This window comes from Lynx canadensis, chromosome D1 (assembly GCF_007474595.2).
Source record: "Lynx canadensis isolate LIC74 chromosome D1, mLynCan4.pri.v2, whole genome shotgun sequence".
Classification (NCBI taxonomy): Eukaryota; Metazoa; Chordata; class Mammalia; order Carnivora; family Felidae; genus Lynx; species Lynx canadensis.
Window position 1 is genome coordinate 15,056,266 of NC_044312.2, and position 16,268 is coordinate 15,072,533.

Below are 16,268 nucleotides of genomic sequence, written 5' to 3' on the forward strand. Positions count from 1 at the left end.
GGAAACTTCAGTTGGTATAAATTTCTGGAAGCCATAGCTGGCCTTGTAGCAAATACTTCTTGAATGAGAAGGCAGGCAGGAAGACAGGCAGTCTGACCCTTAGTTTCTTGAGTCATAAAATGAAGAGATTGAATTTAGTTGTGAGATAAAGAGAGACAGTTATAAAATGAAGGCCTTCACCTGCCAAGACCCTTCCGGCTCTAACATTCTGTGGTGCTACGTGTGAAATGGAGCCATGGGACAGAGAGAAAGGGTTTCTGGGGGGATCTAGAAGGGAGGATTTTTATTTAACTCAAATTTTCTATCAGGATGGAAGAGAGCAGTGGTGTAGATAACTTGAAATTGAAGATGACCTTTGGAATTCACTAGGAAGCTTTTCTAAGAAATTGTCTTCTGAATCGTATTTCTCTTAGGCTTGAATTCCCTGAGTGCACAGCACACAGCCCCTGGTCATGTAGGGGCTGCGTGGGCAGGGGGATGTCTGCCTGGGATGAAATGTTTACTGTCATTTGTCTGTAAATAAGGCATCCCTCATGGGTCATCGGCACTTGCTTCTGAGTTTGGGGCTGGGCGATGCTGTTCAAATTTGACAGACACGTACGGAGCACCTGCTTCATGTTAGCTACTGTTGTTCAACACCTCGGATATAACCAAGTGGAAGACCTGATTCTGCCTGGAACGGCTCCCAGACTTGTCAGGAAAGCAGACCTACAAAAGATGAATTGTGATGTGTGGGATAAGGAAGGTCTTTCATATACAGGGCGATGGGAACAGAAAGCCTAGTCGATTAACTTGGAAAGGCTTCTCGGAGAGGAGGGAGCCGGGCGTTGAGTGGCAAATATGGGTTTGTCAGGTAGAAGAGGGGATTCTGGGGAGAGGCGCCCACACGAACAAAGGCCCGGAGGCGAGGAGGATCGTGGTGGGGTTGAGAGGCGGTGTCTCCTCTGATGTGGCTGCAACAGTGGATCGGGGGCAGTGAGGGGATGTGGCCCGGGAGCCGGGCTGGGGTCAGACTGTGTCTGTCCTGGAGCGAATGCTGCGCCGAGGTGCATTTACAGGCAAGGGGAAACCTCTGGCAGAAATCCTGTCCTGGGATCAAGCAGCCTGTCCCTCTGCTTGCTGCGGCAAAGAGCGGATAGAGTTCACGGCCCCCTCTTTATATGGGATGTATTACAGGGAGGCAGCAGGACCCAGATTTAGGAAACTTCGCAGGCAAGCTGCAGGCTTGTGGAGGCCGGGGGTCAGGGCTGATGACTAGAAGAGCGGTTCCTCCAACAAACTTGCCTTTCTTTTCCTTCCCAGTTCCCTGAAGGCGCAGCTGCGGAAAGCCACCGAGGAAGAGGAGACTCGGATGAGAGAGGAGGAAAGCCGGCGGCTGGCCCAGCTCCTGGCCCAGGTGCAGTCCCATGTGGAAGCAGATGAGAGCCAGATCAGGTGAGGGTGCGCCGTGAGCCTCCTGCCCCACGCGGTGCCCCCCGAGCGCCCGGGCCTGGCCCATTCCGTCTGTCTGCACAGGGCCGAGCAGGAGGCTTCCCTGCAGAGGCTGAGAGAAGAGTCGGAGTCTCTCCAGAAGGCCGAGAGGGCCAGCTTGGAGCAGAGGAACAGACAGATGCTGGCGCAGCTCAAGGAAGAGATGGAGGCCTCGGAGGAGAGAGAGCGGGCTTCCCTGAAGGCCGAGAAGGAGAGGGCTCTGCAGCAGCTCAGGGAACAGCTGGAGGGCGAGAGGAAAGAAGTGAGCCAGCGGCGTGGGGCTCCCGTCTGACGTGCCCCGGCGCTGCCTGGGAAGGGGCTGGGCGCCGGGCTGGGCGTGTGGGGTGGGGGACCGGGCACAGAGGAGGCGTCCACACAGCCGGCACGGGAGGCGGTAGACGGCAGGTGGGCTGTCTGGGCCCACTGCCCCGTGTGGACCCGGCCGTCTCGGGGCAGGTGCTAGCCCGGGTCTGCCTGGTGCAGGAGAGGAAAGAGCAGGTATCCAGGGCTCCATCTGGGGCCAGCGGTAGCCGGGCGCTGTCAGTCACAGTGAAGAAGCTCGAGGGGAAATGGCCCCTGGATTTGGGCAGATTTCATGACCGAAAGAACCCGGGCCAGACCAGAGGTTCTGAGACAAAGGGACCCTGTCCCCGAGGGGCAGCTGTGATGAACTTTCATCTCTCCTTAGCGAGGTTGGCCCACGTAGAGGAGGATTTTCTCCTTTGCCCTTACTCCCTGGGCCTCCAATCCTCTGTCTCCTGAGGGTCCGTCTCTAGATGAGAGGCGGAAGTAGGGCACAGCCAGGCCACGTCGACCTTCTTTCTTTGGGCGACGGTGAGCTTCAGCTCTTAGACCAGGAGCAGCCACACAAGGTGGGGGAGGATGTCACTGTACTGTCCTCTGGGTGCTCGGGCAGCTCGTGCTGGACCTCCAGCCCTCACCGCCTTGGGCCCTTGTTCACAGGCACAAGTGTCACCTGTGTACCTGTGGCCTAGCTCAGGGGCTGGGGGATGGAAGCAGTGACCCGAGGCTTACCGAAATGCCCCTCCACTCTGGCCTTCGTGTTCCTGTTCATTTGCTAGTCGCAGACTTTAGAGACTGTGTTATTTGGGGGCAGCAAAGCTGTGCCTGTGCTTCCCCTTGGCCCTTTGGCTTGACGGGAGTCAGGCACGGTTCTCCTGGCTATTCCTTCCTCCCTCCGGGGTCAGTGCCTAGTCTGCCTTCCCCGCCCTGCATCCCTCACAGGCCCCTTGTTGCTCCTCAGGCAGTGGCAGCACTGGAGAGTGAGCACCGAGCTGAGCTGGAGCGGCTCTCTTCCTCGCTGGAGGCCAAGCACAGAGAGGTGAGAGGCAGCTGGCCTTGGCCTGCAAGGCGGAGTGGCCATCCTGGTCCCTGAGCGTGAGCCTCAGGGCCCCTTCCCGAACTCCACCCCGTGCCTGTCGCTAGGGTGGGAGTCTCCCTCTGCCTGAAACCCCCCCACCCCTGTGGGGCTGGCTGCTGGGCCCCTGGCAAGCGAGTCCCTGAAGTCGCTCTGCAGTGCTGAGTGTCATGTCCCTTGGGCTGGGACCTCCTCAGGTTGTCTCCAGCCTCCGGAAGAAGATGGAGGAGGCCCAGCAGAGGGAGGAGGCCCAGCTGCAGGAGAGCCTTGGTCGGGCAGAGCAGAGGGCTCATCAGAAGGCTCACCAAGTGTTCCAGTACGAGCAAGAGGTAAATGCTGGTCTGCTCCTTCGACTTCGTGTATCCCTGTCACGGGCACTCCATCCCGGCCCCAGGGGCCCTGCTTTGCCTCGGATGGCTCGGCTGGGGCTAGAACGTCTGGTTCCACCTCTGTGCCTCAGTTCCTTGGAGGCTGGGCACTTCCCCACCCCCGCACTCCCCGTACACGAGTGGGGAAGGGGCGCGGGGGCGGGGCGTGTGCACGTCAGGTGTCATGCGTGCACGGAGGTCGTGTTTGTGTATACCACGTGCCGGCCCACCCTCGGGCCTGCGAGTTGCATCCCTGCTGCCTGCCCCGCAGCTCAGCGACCTCCTGCGAGAGAAGCGCCAGCAGGTGGAGAGGGAACACGAGAGGAAGATGGACAGGATGAAGGAGGAGCACCAGCAGGTGCTGGCTGAGGCCAGAGAGCAGTACGAAGCCGAGGTGAATTTCCCCGGCGCACAGGCGCGGCGCGTGCACTCACACGCGGCGCGCGCACTCACACGCGGCGCGCGCACTCACACGCGGCGCGCGCACTCACACGCGGCGCGCGTCCTCAGCAGCCGGCGGCTTGCACCCTGCGGAGGTGGCGTCGCGGCCCTGTCCTGCCTGTTCGCCCCGCAGCGGGCAGGCTGCATCCCCTTCCGGAGGGGTAGCGGCTCACAGATTCGGAGCTCCTACCCCTGCCGGCACTGGTCTCAGCCCCTTGATGTGTGCAGACTCATTTAGCACCCCCAGCACCCCCAAGGAGGTGGGGACTATTGTGACCTCCAGTTTAGAACCGAGGAGACAGAAGCGTAAGCATCTTTCTCAAGTGTTCCAGGCCAATAAGTCAAGGAGCTAAGATTCAAGCCCGGCTGTCTGACTCCAGAGCCTTCAACTTTCGCTACCCCGACGACACCAGGCCGTCAGGGTTAATCGCAATCCCAGGACACTAAGAAGTAGACTAGCAAGAGCCAAATAATACTTAGATCTCTGCCCATCCTCAGCCTTGGCCCTTGGGTGAGAGAGTGGACCCAGCCGGCTCGGCTTGCTCACACTGGGGATGAGCAGGGGCCACAGGACTTTTAGGCCACTACCCCACTGACCGGAACTCATATCCCAGCCCTTCTGTACAGTCTTTTTCACAGAGGAATGACCAGCCTGTGATAAAATGTAGTTGATTCCCTCCCCAGGCCAATTCTGAACTTGCTCAAGAGCAGTGGCCTCTCTTCCCTTAAGGAAGGAAGCTGCACATGGAGGGACAGCAGGAGAGGCAGACTCCCCGGATGGGGTGGGGGTCCTCCTAATGGCGTCTGCGGCAGAGAGCGGTGCGGGCTTTCTGGGGGATGAGAGTGGTGTTGTCCTTGAAGAGCCAACCCCAGGGAGCTGATGGGGTCCCTGACCTTGCTGACCCGAGGCTGCTGGGGGCGGGGGGAACGCTGCGGTTTCCCCGCCCACAGCCTCACCTTCTGGGCAGGAGAGGAAGCAGCGGGCTGAACTCCTGGGACACCTGACCTGTGAGCTGGAGCGCCTTCGAAGGTCGCACGAGCGTGAACTAGAGGCCGTGAGGCAGACGCAGGATAGGCAGCTGGAGGACTTACGGCGGCGGCACCGGGAGCAGGTAGGGGCTCTGGGCTGCCACTGGGGACTGGGGAGGGTGAACCCACTCTGATATCTCTGTGCAGGAGGAGGAGGGCTGGAGGCAGGCATCTGTGGCGGCAGCGGATCTGAGCCTTGACAGCTTCTGGAGTGGGGGTCTCATGGCGATCCCCAAGCCAGGGCATGTTAGTGCTTTCGTCTTCCAGGCCAGGGCCCATCCCCAGGGTTAGAGGAAGTCAGCCCCCCTGGGGGTTTGGGGTTGGCACCTTTGCCTCTCCTTGCCCCCCGTGGGAAGAAACAAGGTGTGGCGCTTTCCCGGGAGCCTGCAAGGGCCAATGGGAGGAGGCCCGAGCCCAGCTTGGAGGGCGTGCTATGGAATCTGGCTCTGGGACTCCCTCCTGCACCCCCAGCTAATGCCTTGCACTCTTTCTACACTTACATCTTTCACTCCGCCTATTTCTGTGCAGGAAAGGAAACTCCAAAATTTAGAGGTGGAACTGGAAACCAGAACCAAAGATGTCAAGGCCCGATTGGCTCAGCTGGACATCCAGGTGAGAGAGCGGGAGTTGAGGACAGGATCTCCAGGTGCCCTTGACCGTGGAGTCATAGCTCCCATAGGAGAGCATGGGTCCTCCTGCCCCTTAGCCCTGGGGCCTGGGGATGGCCAAGGGTCCCATGTCCTTCCCTCCCCCACAGGAGGAGACTGCCCGAGTGGAGAGGCAGCAGCTCCTTGAAGTGCAGAGGCAGGTGGCGCTGGAGAGCGAGGTGTGTCCACCTGTCTCGTCCTCCCTCCTCTCTCCCCCATTCCTTCTCCCTTCCCTTCTCCCCCTCTTGCCCCACATCCCACCTTGTGCTCACCTGATCTGTCCAGGTCATTAGGGTCCCCAACTATGGTGGCAGCATCCCGCAGATAGCCCGGCCGTGTGGGGTCCTGAGCGGACCCCAGGGGTGGGGCTGTGGAGGGCGGACGGAGCCTGCACGGCTCCTGACAGTGGGCACAGCGACCACCCTCTCCCCGCCGTGCTCCTCGGGTTTCCCTGTCCTCTTGCTCCCTGCCTTTGCCCCACGTGGCTCTAGGTGCCTCTAGCTTTTCTTCTGCCCCCAGGAAGCCACAGCCAACCATCATCACCTGGAGGAGGCAAAGAAGGAGCACACCCATCTGTTGGAGACAAACCAACAGCTCCGAAGAATTCTCGATGAGCTTCGGGCCCACAAGTTGGAGCTAGAGTCCCAGGTGGATGTGCTGCAGACCCAGAGGCGGAGGCTGCAGAAACAAGTCAGGTGGGGTGGGCACCCTGCACTTGGCCACTCCTGCTGCCTCTTGCCTGCCCTCTGATGCTCCTGGGCCCTGTCTGCTCAGTTGAGCGGCAGGGGTGGAGCCTGGCAGAGGGGCTTTCGCTGCATTTTGTAGGGAGTGGGGGCTCAGAGGCTGTGAACAGCTGTTGTGGGGGGGGGGGTGGCGGTCCCGGGTTCTACTGGTCATGGCCCAGCCCTGCCTCCGGGGCTTTGATGGAAGTGAAGGGATGGAGACGGTCCTGCTGTCTCCCTGAGATGGGGGCTTGACGCCCAGACTAGCAGTCCTGACCGTGTGCCACCTATCCTGTTCCATCATGGGAGCCTGCCTCTCCCCCACCCCCAATCCCCTTTCCCATCACAGCGACCTGGAGGCTGAAACTCAGAGGAAGCAGGAGGTGTTGAATGAGCTGGCAGCTAAGGAGAGCAATGCCTCCTCACGTGTTGAGCCAGATCTCCACATTGAGGACCTGAGGAAATCCCTTGGGACAGTGAGTTCTCTGTGCCTTGCAAGGGACAGGGTGGCCGGGCCGGGGCTCCAGGAGGGGGTCTGGCTCCGCTCTATATGCAACCTCGGTCTCCGGGCCTTGTTGTTCCTAGTCCCCCATCCCCGTCGGTCCGATGGTAACTGTAAGCGGGCAGTGTGCAGCAGCTGGCGGGGCCATTTCTGTGTTCGGGCCCTTGGGAGGGGCTCGGGGGTCCCTTGAGCTGGCAGCGTGTCTAATATTCAGTGGGTCTTTTCTACTGTGTGTCCTTAGAACCAGACCAAAGAGGTATCCTCTTCTCTCCCCCAGAGCAAGGAGGAGACCGACTTATCCTTGGACAGGTGAGTCCTGATAGCCTTAGTTTGGGTCCAGCGTTTGCTGAAGGGGTGCCTTCACAGATCTGGGGCTAACTGAAATGAGGTGGCTGTGGTCACCGGTGGGGCTTGGGTCCAGGGACCAAGGGAATCCCTTTGGCCAGCCCAGAAGGTGCCCTTGGGGCCACTGATAGCGCCTGCTGGCATCTGCTGCTTTCTGGTTGAGGGTCAGGCTGATGGGAGTGTCTGGCCATCTGTCTGGAGGCCCCCAGCCCCCTCCCTTTCAGAGACAGGGCAGGACGACTCTGCAGCCTGCTGCACACTAATGGCGGCATCCACTCACTGCCCAGCCCGGCATAGTCTGTGCTCCCCTCGAGCCTCTGCTGGGGAAGTGGTCTAGTGACCCACAGCAGGGGGTTCTCGGAGCTTTCGCTTCCCTCTCCAACCCCTCTGCCCTGGCCTCCCCCAGCGTCCGACACTACCTCTCTGCCGAGGGGCTAGCCCTCCGCAGTGCCAAGGAGTTCCTGGTGCGGCAGACGCGCTCCATGCGGAGGCGGCAGACGGCTCTGAAAGCCGCCCAGCAGCACTGGTGCCAGGAGCTGGCCGGTGCTCAGGAAGCCGCCCAAGATCCACCGGGCACCAAGGCCCTGGAAGACGTGTGCAAGGACTTGGAGGAGGTCAGGAGCTTCGAGGGGACCCTGCCAGTCCTGGGGGGGGGGGGGCGGCGGGGAGGGGCTGGCGGGGGTGCTAGGGGACGCGGGGCAACATCCACCTTTGGTGGATTTGGTGGATTCTGGGGACTCCACGACAGTGGCCACACAGGCCCTGGGGTCACCGGATGAGTCTTTTAGGAGATGGGGCAGGTGATGCAGGTTGTCTGTCTCCACGACGATGAAAGCACCTTACATTTGCATGTCGATATGCACGTGCAGAATGCTTTCTCCAGTGGCCATTTGCTCTTCATGTGACCGTAGATGATGCGCAAAGTAGTGGTTACTCTCATTTTCTAGATGAGAAGTACAAGTCAGGTTTTTTAAAACTTCACAGCCAGTGCTTTGCTTATCCATTCCATCACATTAAAGACTCGGTTCCTAAGTGAGTCTTTGGAGCACCCTGGGCAGAAGACTGAACTGCTTCTCTGACGCCCTACTTTCCAATGAAAAGAGAGAAACTTCATTGTTACTCTGTGTTAGGATCACAGATCTCTGGGCCATCAAGAGGGGTTTTGGCAGAAGCTCCCTTAGCGTTGTGTGGGTGCTCAGAGCTGGCGAGGGGCAGGCTTCCCGGGGCGTCTGCATGCAGCCCCCGGCCCTGTCCTTGCTCTGCTCGGTGCTGATAGGGGAGTGGGAGCATGGCAGGGACCCCTTGAGAGTGTGTCAGGTGCGGGCACAGCGCTAAGCACGTAACATGCGCTGTCTCGTTTCATTCTCACGACCTCATGAAAACTAGTATTTCTCAGGTGAATTTGTAGGTGGGCCTCCCGCATCCGCGCGTAGCCCCATTTGCGTGCTCCCCCTTCTCTCTGGCTGCAGGAGACCCGGCACCTGGATGAGATGAAGTCGGCCATGCGGAAGGGCCACGACCTGCTGAAGAAGAAAGAGGAGAAGCTGAATCAGCTGGAGTCCTCTCTTCTGGAAGAGGTGCGGCCCTGTGGCCACGGCCGCCTCCCGCCGTTCCTGGGATGTGGTTGGGTTCTTTGGTCTCTTGCTGCGGGGTGCTGGGCCTTTGGGGCTCCCGAGCTGGTGAAAAGGGCAGCGGCTTCGACTTTGCATTTGTCGAACAGATCTGTGTGGGGTGGGGGGGGGGGTCCCGAGCAGACCCAGAGCCTCTTGCTGCAGGTTCTTGAGAGAGGGACTGGCCCCTCCCCCTGCCATGGTTCCTGAGGAAAAGTGTGCCCCTCATGTAAGGAATGGACGTACTTAGTGGCCTGGTCGACTTTCCCCTGGATGCCAGAGGTGTGGGTGAGGCAGGAGGGAAGCCTGGGTGAACAGACCCTGTAGGGGGAGTTTGCCAGGGAGAAGGGGCTGTGGTCCCAGCTGCCTGTGTTTCAGGCCGTTGTGACCTTTTAGCCTCCACCTCCCTCCCCCTGTGATGCAAGACAGCCTGTGCCAGAACCTGGGGTCCCAGAGAGCCCCCAAACCTCAACACGTCGCAAGAGCGGTGGGCAGAACGCACAGGGCAGGGGTCAGCACTAACTATTGCTTGTATCTCTCAGGTCCCAGATGAGGACATTCTGAGAGGCGCCCCCCCCAAGAAGGTGGTGACTTTTGACCTCAGCGACACTGAAGACACGAGCAGCGCAAGTTCTGAATCCTGCCCCCTGCCTCACCGTGAGTGGTGGCATCAGCCCAGGGGGGGACCACAGTATCCATGGAGAGGGAGGGGCTTGGGGGGCAGCCCCCCTCCTTCAGCTCGGTGTGCGCAGGCCTCTGGGAGCCAGGGTCTGGGGCAGGTACTCAGGGTTGGTCAGAAGGAGGGACCCCGTCGGGGTTTGCCAGCACCCAGGGCAGAAAGAATCAGGGGCCCCCTGACTGTGCAGAGACCTTCCAGCGCCACCTTCTGGGAGGGGTTCTCTCTGCTGCTCTGGTCTGCAAAGGGGCAGAGGACCGTCTCCTGTTCCTTCCTTGCCCACACCCTGGAAGGCTTTTTCCCCTGGCCAGCTTCCGCTCTGCACCTTCTGGACCACGGAAGCCCTGCCGTCCCCCTTGTTCCCCATGAGCCGAGGGGCTGTGGTCTGGCAGACGGGGCGCACGGGGTGAGGAGGGGCCGTTCTGGGCCCTGAGGTCGAGTCCCTGCCTTTCAGTCAACCTGACCACAAGTGCCACCTTCCCCAACAAGATCTACTACTTGAGCAGCTCGCTGCAGCGCATCAGCAGCCAGCTGAATGGTGTCCTCAGCATGCTGGGCAGCCTCAACCCGCAGCCGCCACTGCCTCTCTTCACTTCCACGCCAGCGCACGTCCCGCCCCGGGCCGCTGGGAGCACCTCCATTCCTGCCTGCCCCTCCCGGCTCTCACCCTCGCCGCTGGCTACACCCTCATCCACCCAGTGGGCCTGGGACCCGGGGCTGGGCCCCAGGCTCTCCTCCTCCGCGGCTCAAACAGTGGATGACTTCCTGGTGGAGAAGTGGCGCAAATATTTTCCAGGTAAGCCTCCCTCCCTTCCTCCTCTGCCTGCCCCTTGCCACCCCCAGCCTTGGCATGGTCTGTTGATTACGGCCGTGGGTCACCTTGCGGCCACAGGCTCTGTGGGTCATGATGATTTACTGGAGCCTTTAAAAAAATTTTTTTTAATGTTGATTTTTGAGAGACACAGAGGTGAGTGGGGGAGGGGCAGAGAGAAAGCGGAAGACACAGAATCCGAAGCAGGCTCCAGTCTTTGAGCTGTCAGCACAGAGCCTGATGCAAGGCTCGAGCTCATGAACTGAGAGATCATGACCGGAGCTGAAGTCAGACGCTTAACTGACTGAGCCACCCAGGCGCCTCTGACTGGAGCCTTTCTGATGGGATCCAGAGCTCAGCAGAACCTCAGAGCTCCTCCTCCTCATCACTATAATAGATGCCATCTTGGAGTCTAATAACTCTCTGAGGTAGTATTAATTTATCCCACTTTACAGATGAGAAAACTAACTCAGGTTAAGGGAGATGCTTCAGGGTACCCGGGGAGTAAGTAACACACTGGGTCTTGACCCTATGTTTCTCCGACTTCAAGATTCTGCTCCTTACCGCTTGGCCATCCAGCTTCCCAGTGCTTCTGGGCCGGGGGGGTGGGGGGTGGGCAGTGCTCACCTGGTCTCTCAGTCCTGCTGAAGAATGTGAAAAGCAGATTAAGTTTTAGAAATAATAGGACAATTCCTATCATCTGTCTCTCCCCTGCAACCACTGAAACTGGCCCTGTTTTTGTGTGTTTGTGCGAGGCAGGAGGTGCCGATGAGCCGGGAGGCAGCCTGCTGGGGCTGCTTTCCAGTGCCCGTTTCTGAACGATTTGCCCCCACTTTTCCAGCTGGAGTACCGTTCCTCAGCACCGGCCCTGCCCCCCTGGAGAACAGGCTGGGTTATGTGTCGGCCAGGTAAGCGTCCCTCTGGGCTCAGGGTGAACCACACAGCCCTGCTGCTTTGCTGTGCCTCCCGCCAGGGGAGAACTCTGGTCATGGAGAGGGAGCTTGGACAGGCCTCCAAGTCACGCAGTTGCCCGGGTCTGAGGTGCCTCTCCACGCTGAGAGAAAAGGCCAAAACACTGGGGTCCCGTGGCAGCTGTCCTCACCTGGCTTGGCTCTGTGAAGAAGCTGCCTGGTAGCATCTCTGCAGGGAGAAATCAGCCCCTGGGGGACCCTGCTCCTTCCCCCGGCCCCTCCTGCCCTTGAGTGTGGCTTTTGTCTTTGCCATCAAGCTCGTTGTCTGCTTCATGGGCTCCTTTCTTCCCTCAGCCCTGCTGAGCAACATCTGGCACGAGAGGGGCACCCAGTGGGAAGGACAGATGGGCAATTATTTAAACCTGTTGTTAACTTCCCATTCATCTTCTGCCTTGCCAAGTTGTCCTCTGCGTCCCCACCCCACAGGCCCCCAACCCTAAGCACTGTCATTTACCCTTTGGCCCGCTTGGGAGCTGAGGCTGGGTGGGTATTTGAGTCAAGAGAGGGGAAAGCTTTGGCTGCTGAGAGTGCCCGGGACCAGGCTGACGTCGGGAGTGTTCACCAGAGGAGGGGCTCACCACCGCCTCTCTGGGGCCCTGATGCTCGCCCTCCCCGAGCGGCATTCTCCCCAGCAGAGGAAGCTTTGAGCTGCTAAAGCAGGCAGAGGCTGGCGTGTAGAGGGGAGGAGGGAGAAGTGCTGGCCTGTGGGCTGTTCCACACAGCCCCTTCCTCCCCTCCCCACGCTGTGCTCCTCCTTCCCAGCGAGCAGCTGCGGCTCCTGCAGCGGGCCCATCCCCAGGTCTCCGAGGTGGGCAGCACCGACGTCCAGGGCCTGATCGAGGCTAACCGAAAGTGGCTACAGCGATACAAGAATGACCCCAAGTCGTATCCTTTGACTGGTCCCTGAGCCTTGCTCCGTTCCTGCTGTAGCTGCTAGGATGGCTGAGCTGGGCCCCGAGGGTCCAAGGACGGCCCCGTTTGGCCTCTGGCCCTTCGCTGGACGCACTTAACTGACCGCGGAGTTTTCCTTCACCTCGCCGCCAGACGTCTCTTCTCTGCAGGGCCCAGGCTGGCAGCCTCTTCTGACTTCCTGCAGCTGGGCCTGGATGAGAACAACAGGCTGAAGGTGTATCACTACTGAGGCCCTGAGCCTCTCCTGCACCCAGACCAAGTGCCTGAGGAGCTGCCTGTGCTTTCTTCCTTCTGAGAAAGCATCGTCCTCCCCCGTTGGCCAACTTCCCCACTCAGAGGAGCCACGGGGGCCGGGGCTGGATGGAAAGGATGGTGGGGCCGGAAACCGTGAGCTGCCCCCCTGAGACCATGTCTCAGGCTGCAAAGTGTGGACTTCTGTGAGCTCCTGTGTGGACGAGGAACACTGGTGGGGGGTCATCGGCCCCAAGGGCCCCTCCAGGGGAGGAGGAGGGATTAAAGGAGTTGCCTTCCAAGGCCAAGGGCCTCCCTTGGGAGCGGAGTTGATCCCTTGGACCCGCAGGGCACTCAGTGCTGGGACTCCCGTAGTTCTATGTGTGTGGTCCTTAATTTACCAGAACAAAGCTTCCCCACCCCCCGCATGTCTGTACCTTTCGGACCAGGCTCTAATACCTCAGCATCCTAGACATCAGACCTCTCTCTTTTTTTAAATGTCTCCTTTCTTGAGCACTTGGTCTCTCCTTTTGACTATCTCAGGATCGGGCCCAGAGCCCTGCCAGAGGTTGCTGGAAGCTGTCCCTCCTCCACCCCCAGCCCCTGGAAGCTCTGCTGCTCATCCTCTCTCTCCTGGGACTCGACTGTCCTCAGGAGGGCTCCCTTCCCTCCGGCTCCTCCCCAGAGCCCTCCCTGCTAGAGTCTCAGGGTCGCAAGCACACAACTTTCAAGAAGCCACCAAGCCATACAAAAAGTCTGGGATGGCTTCTGGTCCTCATCTTGGTTTTCTCTTCTTGTTTCCACCCCCGCCACCCTTCCTCGGAGCTGGGAGGCTGCACCTGGCATTGGCAGTGAGGATTCTGCAGACCCCGCTTCCCAACAGAGGGGATGTACTCTGACATCTGTCCCACTGTTAAATAAAATGCCCCCGTTTGTCTCGAAAGCTATGGGGTAGCCCGTGCCTCTCTCCTATATAGACACCAAATTTCTGCCAGCCCTCTGTGCATTTGTCAGGGACTAAGAAACTGTTTACTCCTCCCACGTGCTTTGTAGGCATCAGTCTGCCATGGGGGGAAAAAGTCTGTTTTGTCGTGTAGCTCATTCTGTGTGCTTCGGGGCTAGCTCACGTGTTATAACCAACTCTGGTGACAAGCCTGTATTTTCTACATCAATTAAATCTCTGCAGGCCCATTTGCTACAAGGCAGTTGTGTGAATGTCTCCTCTTTGAAGGCCTTTGCCTCCTTGCTCTTAAAGAATGAAGGAAGGAAAAATTAACATTCACAGACCACTTCCGAGGTATCTAATCTAATCACGGCAAACCTGTAATGTAGGTGTAATGGTTGAACCGAAGGCTCAGAGACCTGGAGGAGCCCAAGGTCCTCCATGAAATGGCGGAGAGCCCTCACACCCGAGCTCCCAGTCCTGCTGCATTGGGAAGCCTCAGGAAGTGCTGACGTTCTCCATCTCTCCCTTCCCCCTCTCCCTACTCTGCCCCCTCCCAGCTGGAGACTCATTGTGCCATTTCCCAGAGGCCACTTGGCATTGTTTTCTCCATGCAGACAAATGAAAACTAAGCCCCCTGAAGTCCTAAGCTGGCAAAGTCGGGTGGGTTTTGTTTTCTGCTCCAGTGGTGTGAGCAGCCTACATAGTTTTGGGTGTGTAGCAACAAAATTGCTAGGAGAACCAATTGAGAAGTCTGTGTTTCATGGATTTGCATAAGAAAACCAACCGAAAGACAAAACAGCCTCCTCTGTGTCCCAGTGTTCTTGCTGCTCTGATGAAGGGACCGAGAAAAGATGGTAACATTTGTCAACTACCTTCTATGTGCAGGTGCTTTTCAAATATTATCTCATTCAACCCTCTTAACCCACGAAGTTGATATTATTTTATAGATGAGGAACTTTGGGCTCAGAGTTTAAATGACTACTGCTCAAGGTCAGGATTTGAACCTAGATAGACACGTCTCTAAAAGCTGAGGTGTGTTCAATCTGCTCCCTTAAATCAGCACCTTCTGTCCTCCTGACTCACAACAACAGTCCTGGTCCGCTTGGTCTGAAGACCTGAGTCCCAGGGAGGGAGTGGGGTCTAGCTGGGTGGGGCAAATGCCCCCGGGCCAAGGATTACAAAAGCACTTTTTGAGAAGACTCCAAAACTGTCCCATCTCTCCCCTTAGAGAATCTAGCTGAGGAGTCTCAAACGATAGACCTTTATAACTAAATGGAACCTTGTAGATGACTATGTGTGAGTTACCCAAAGTTACAGTCAGTGTGTGGGAGAGGCGGGACCAGAACCTGAGTCCTGACTCCCAGCCTGGGGCTTCAGGAAAGAGTGTTTTTAAAGGGATCTGTATTTTGAATAGGCTCTAAGTTCACGTGGCTCAGTATTCAAAAGAGGTGAATGTCAGTCCACCCTTGGGCCAGTCTTGTCCTTGGAAGTTCCTTCTGGACATTGTATGCAAATACAAGAAAAGAAGGGACAGTGTTTTGGTTTTCTTCCTTTAACTGGTGGGGTAAAGGTCATTCCTAACCTGGGATCAGACACTCTCCTAAAGCTCTTTTGTGAGATGTTCACTGACTGTTTTCTTAAGGGAGCAGCGTTGGGAAGGGTAGCCCTCCTGCTGTGAGGAGACTTCACACAGAATGGCAGCCCCTGGAGTGGAGAAAGAACCCTGGCCTCAGGACCCCTGGGTTCACCCTGGGCTCTGACACCTGCAAGCCATGTGACCTGAAAAAGTCCTTTCTAGGCCTATGTCTCCCCTGGTTAAAAGCTCAAAGCCTAAACCCACATTTTATTTTTTATTTATTTTTTTTTTTTAAATTTTTTTTTTCAACGTTTATTTATTTTTGGGACAGAGACAGAGCATGAACGGGGGAGGGGCAGAGAGAGAGGGAGACACAGAATCGGAAACAGGCTCCAGGCTCCGAGCCATCAGCCCAGAGCCCGACGCGGGGCTCGAACTCACGGACCGCGAGATCGTGACCTGGCTGAAGTCGGACGCTCAACCGACTGTGCCACCCAGGCGCCCCTAAACCCACATTTTAGGGAAGAAGCAGGGTGACCTCCTCGGGTGGGGGAGCTGCTCTCATCCAGAGCGAGGCTGGAAAGCCCCCAGTGGCCCAAGGTAGGCTCTGGTGGGGAAGGGGACTGATGTGGGTTTCCAGTCCCACCACCAGCTTTTTTTGGCGGGGAGGTCCTGGGGAAGTGGTGATTAACAAATGGAGTCCTGCTATCACCAGCGTCCGAAGAATCGGAAAGTCCCTTTGTTCCTCCTTTCCCCTTGCATCTCCTACCTCCTCCACTGAATTTGCCATCTCTAGCAGAAATGTTACACAGAGGGCCCAACAAAGGGCAGTAGAACACTGTTTGCCGTGATGGAGGAGAGGGATGCCTGCTCTTGGGAGGTAGGAAGCAGAGGGACAGTGTGAGGAGTTCCACTGTCACGATCAAAAGCAGACGGGACGTGAGTCAGATAAGGGTTCCCATGTTGTCTTCTCTGTGCCTCAATTGTCACGTCTGTAGAATGGGATGAATAGTAGTACCTATCCCATAAAGTGGTTGAGAGGATTAAGGAAGTTAATCCCTAGAAAGTCCTCAACACAGTGCTTATCACATAGTAAGAGCAGTAACGTCACCCAGATGGTAACATAGGTCATTCCTGAATTCATTCCCCTTCATAAGAACCACTAACAACTATTCATGAACGAGACACCACTGAGAGAATCTGAGAACACAGGGCCGAGGCTGAAGCGCCCCCCTGCGGCACAGAGACAGAGGCAGATTGCATTGGAAGTGTGAGAGAAGCGGCTCTGTGCTCACTTGGCCTTGCCTTTCCCCGGGCCAGTAGAGCCCCACAGAGAGGTCCCCTTAAGCCTGCGGTTCCTCCTGAGGGACAAGAGTTCAGAGTAGACATCCAGCGCTACCGCCAGCATCGTGGGTCGCTTTGTGGGAGCCCCTACCGTGGTTTCACCCCAAGGGGATTGCAAGGGAATCTGCAACATAAGTGGGGAGGGACTTCCAACGACCAGCACTTGGATTTTGGCCAACCATGTTTGTGCTTGGAGGGCCCAAGTATTGTCTCAACCAGTAGCTTTACTTATCTGCAAAACCAAGGCAGTGGTACGTGCTGACCAGGACTGGGTAGGGTGCAGGCCTAC

General features: G+C 57.8%; 1 protein-coding gene across 2 annotated transcripts in view; it reads left to right on the top strand.

Annotated features, from left to right (window-relative positions):
* The window catches only part of CEP164 (centrosomal protein 164), a 67,957-nt gene extending 54,643 nt beyond the window's left edge, over positions 1–13,314 (top strand). For both annotated transcript variants that reach the window (XM_030332231.1, XM_030332232.1), the window contains 18 exons: positions 1,303–1,434; positions 1,516–1,732; positions 2,735–2,812; positions 3,046–3,177; positions 3,488–3,610; positions 4,626–4,769; positions 5,215–5,298; positions 5,444–5,512; positions 5,853–6,028; positions 6,405–6,531; positions 6,799–6,866; positions 7,309–7,516; positions 8,372–8,479; positions 9,055–9,169; positions 9,643–9,984; positions 10,841–10,907; positions 11,733–11,855; positions 12,015–13,314. In XM_030332231.1, coding sequence (XP_030188091.1) covers positions 1,303–1,434; positions 1,516–1,732; positions 2,735–2,812; positions 3,046–3,177; positions 3,488–3,610; positions 4,626–4,769; positions 5,215–5,298; positions 5,444–5,512; positions 5,853–6,028; positions 6,405–6,531; positions 6,799–6,866; positions 7,309–7,516; positions 8,372–8,479; positions 9,055–9,169; positions 9,643–9,984; positions 10,841–10,907; positions 11,733–11,855; positions 12,015–12,111 — 2,410 coding nt within the window. In that variant the 3' untranslated portion in view covers positions 12,112–13,314. The remainder of the gene's footprint in view (positions 1–1,302; positions 1,435–1,515; positions 1,733–2,734; positions 2,813–3,045; positions 3,178–3,487; positions 3,611–4,625; positions 4,770–5,214; positions 5,299–5,443; positions 5,513–5,852; positions 6,029–6,404; positions 6,532–6,798; positions 6,867–7,308; positions 7,517–8,371; positions 8,480–9,054; positions 9,170–9,642; positions 9,985–10,840; positions 10,908–11,732; positions 11,856–12,014) is intronic.
* Positions 13,315–16,268: the final 2,954 nt, after the last annotated feature.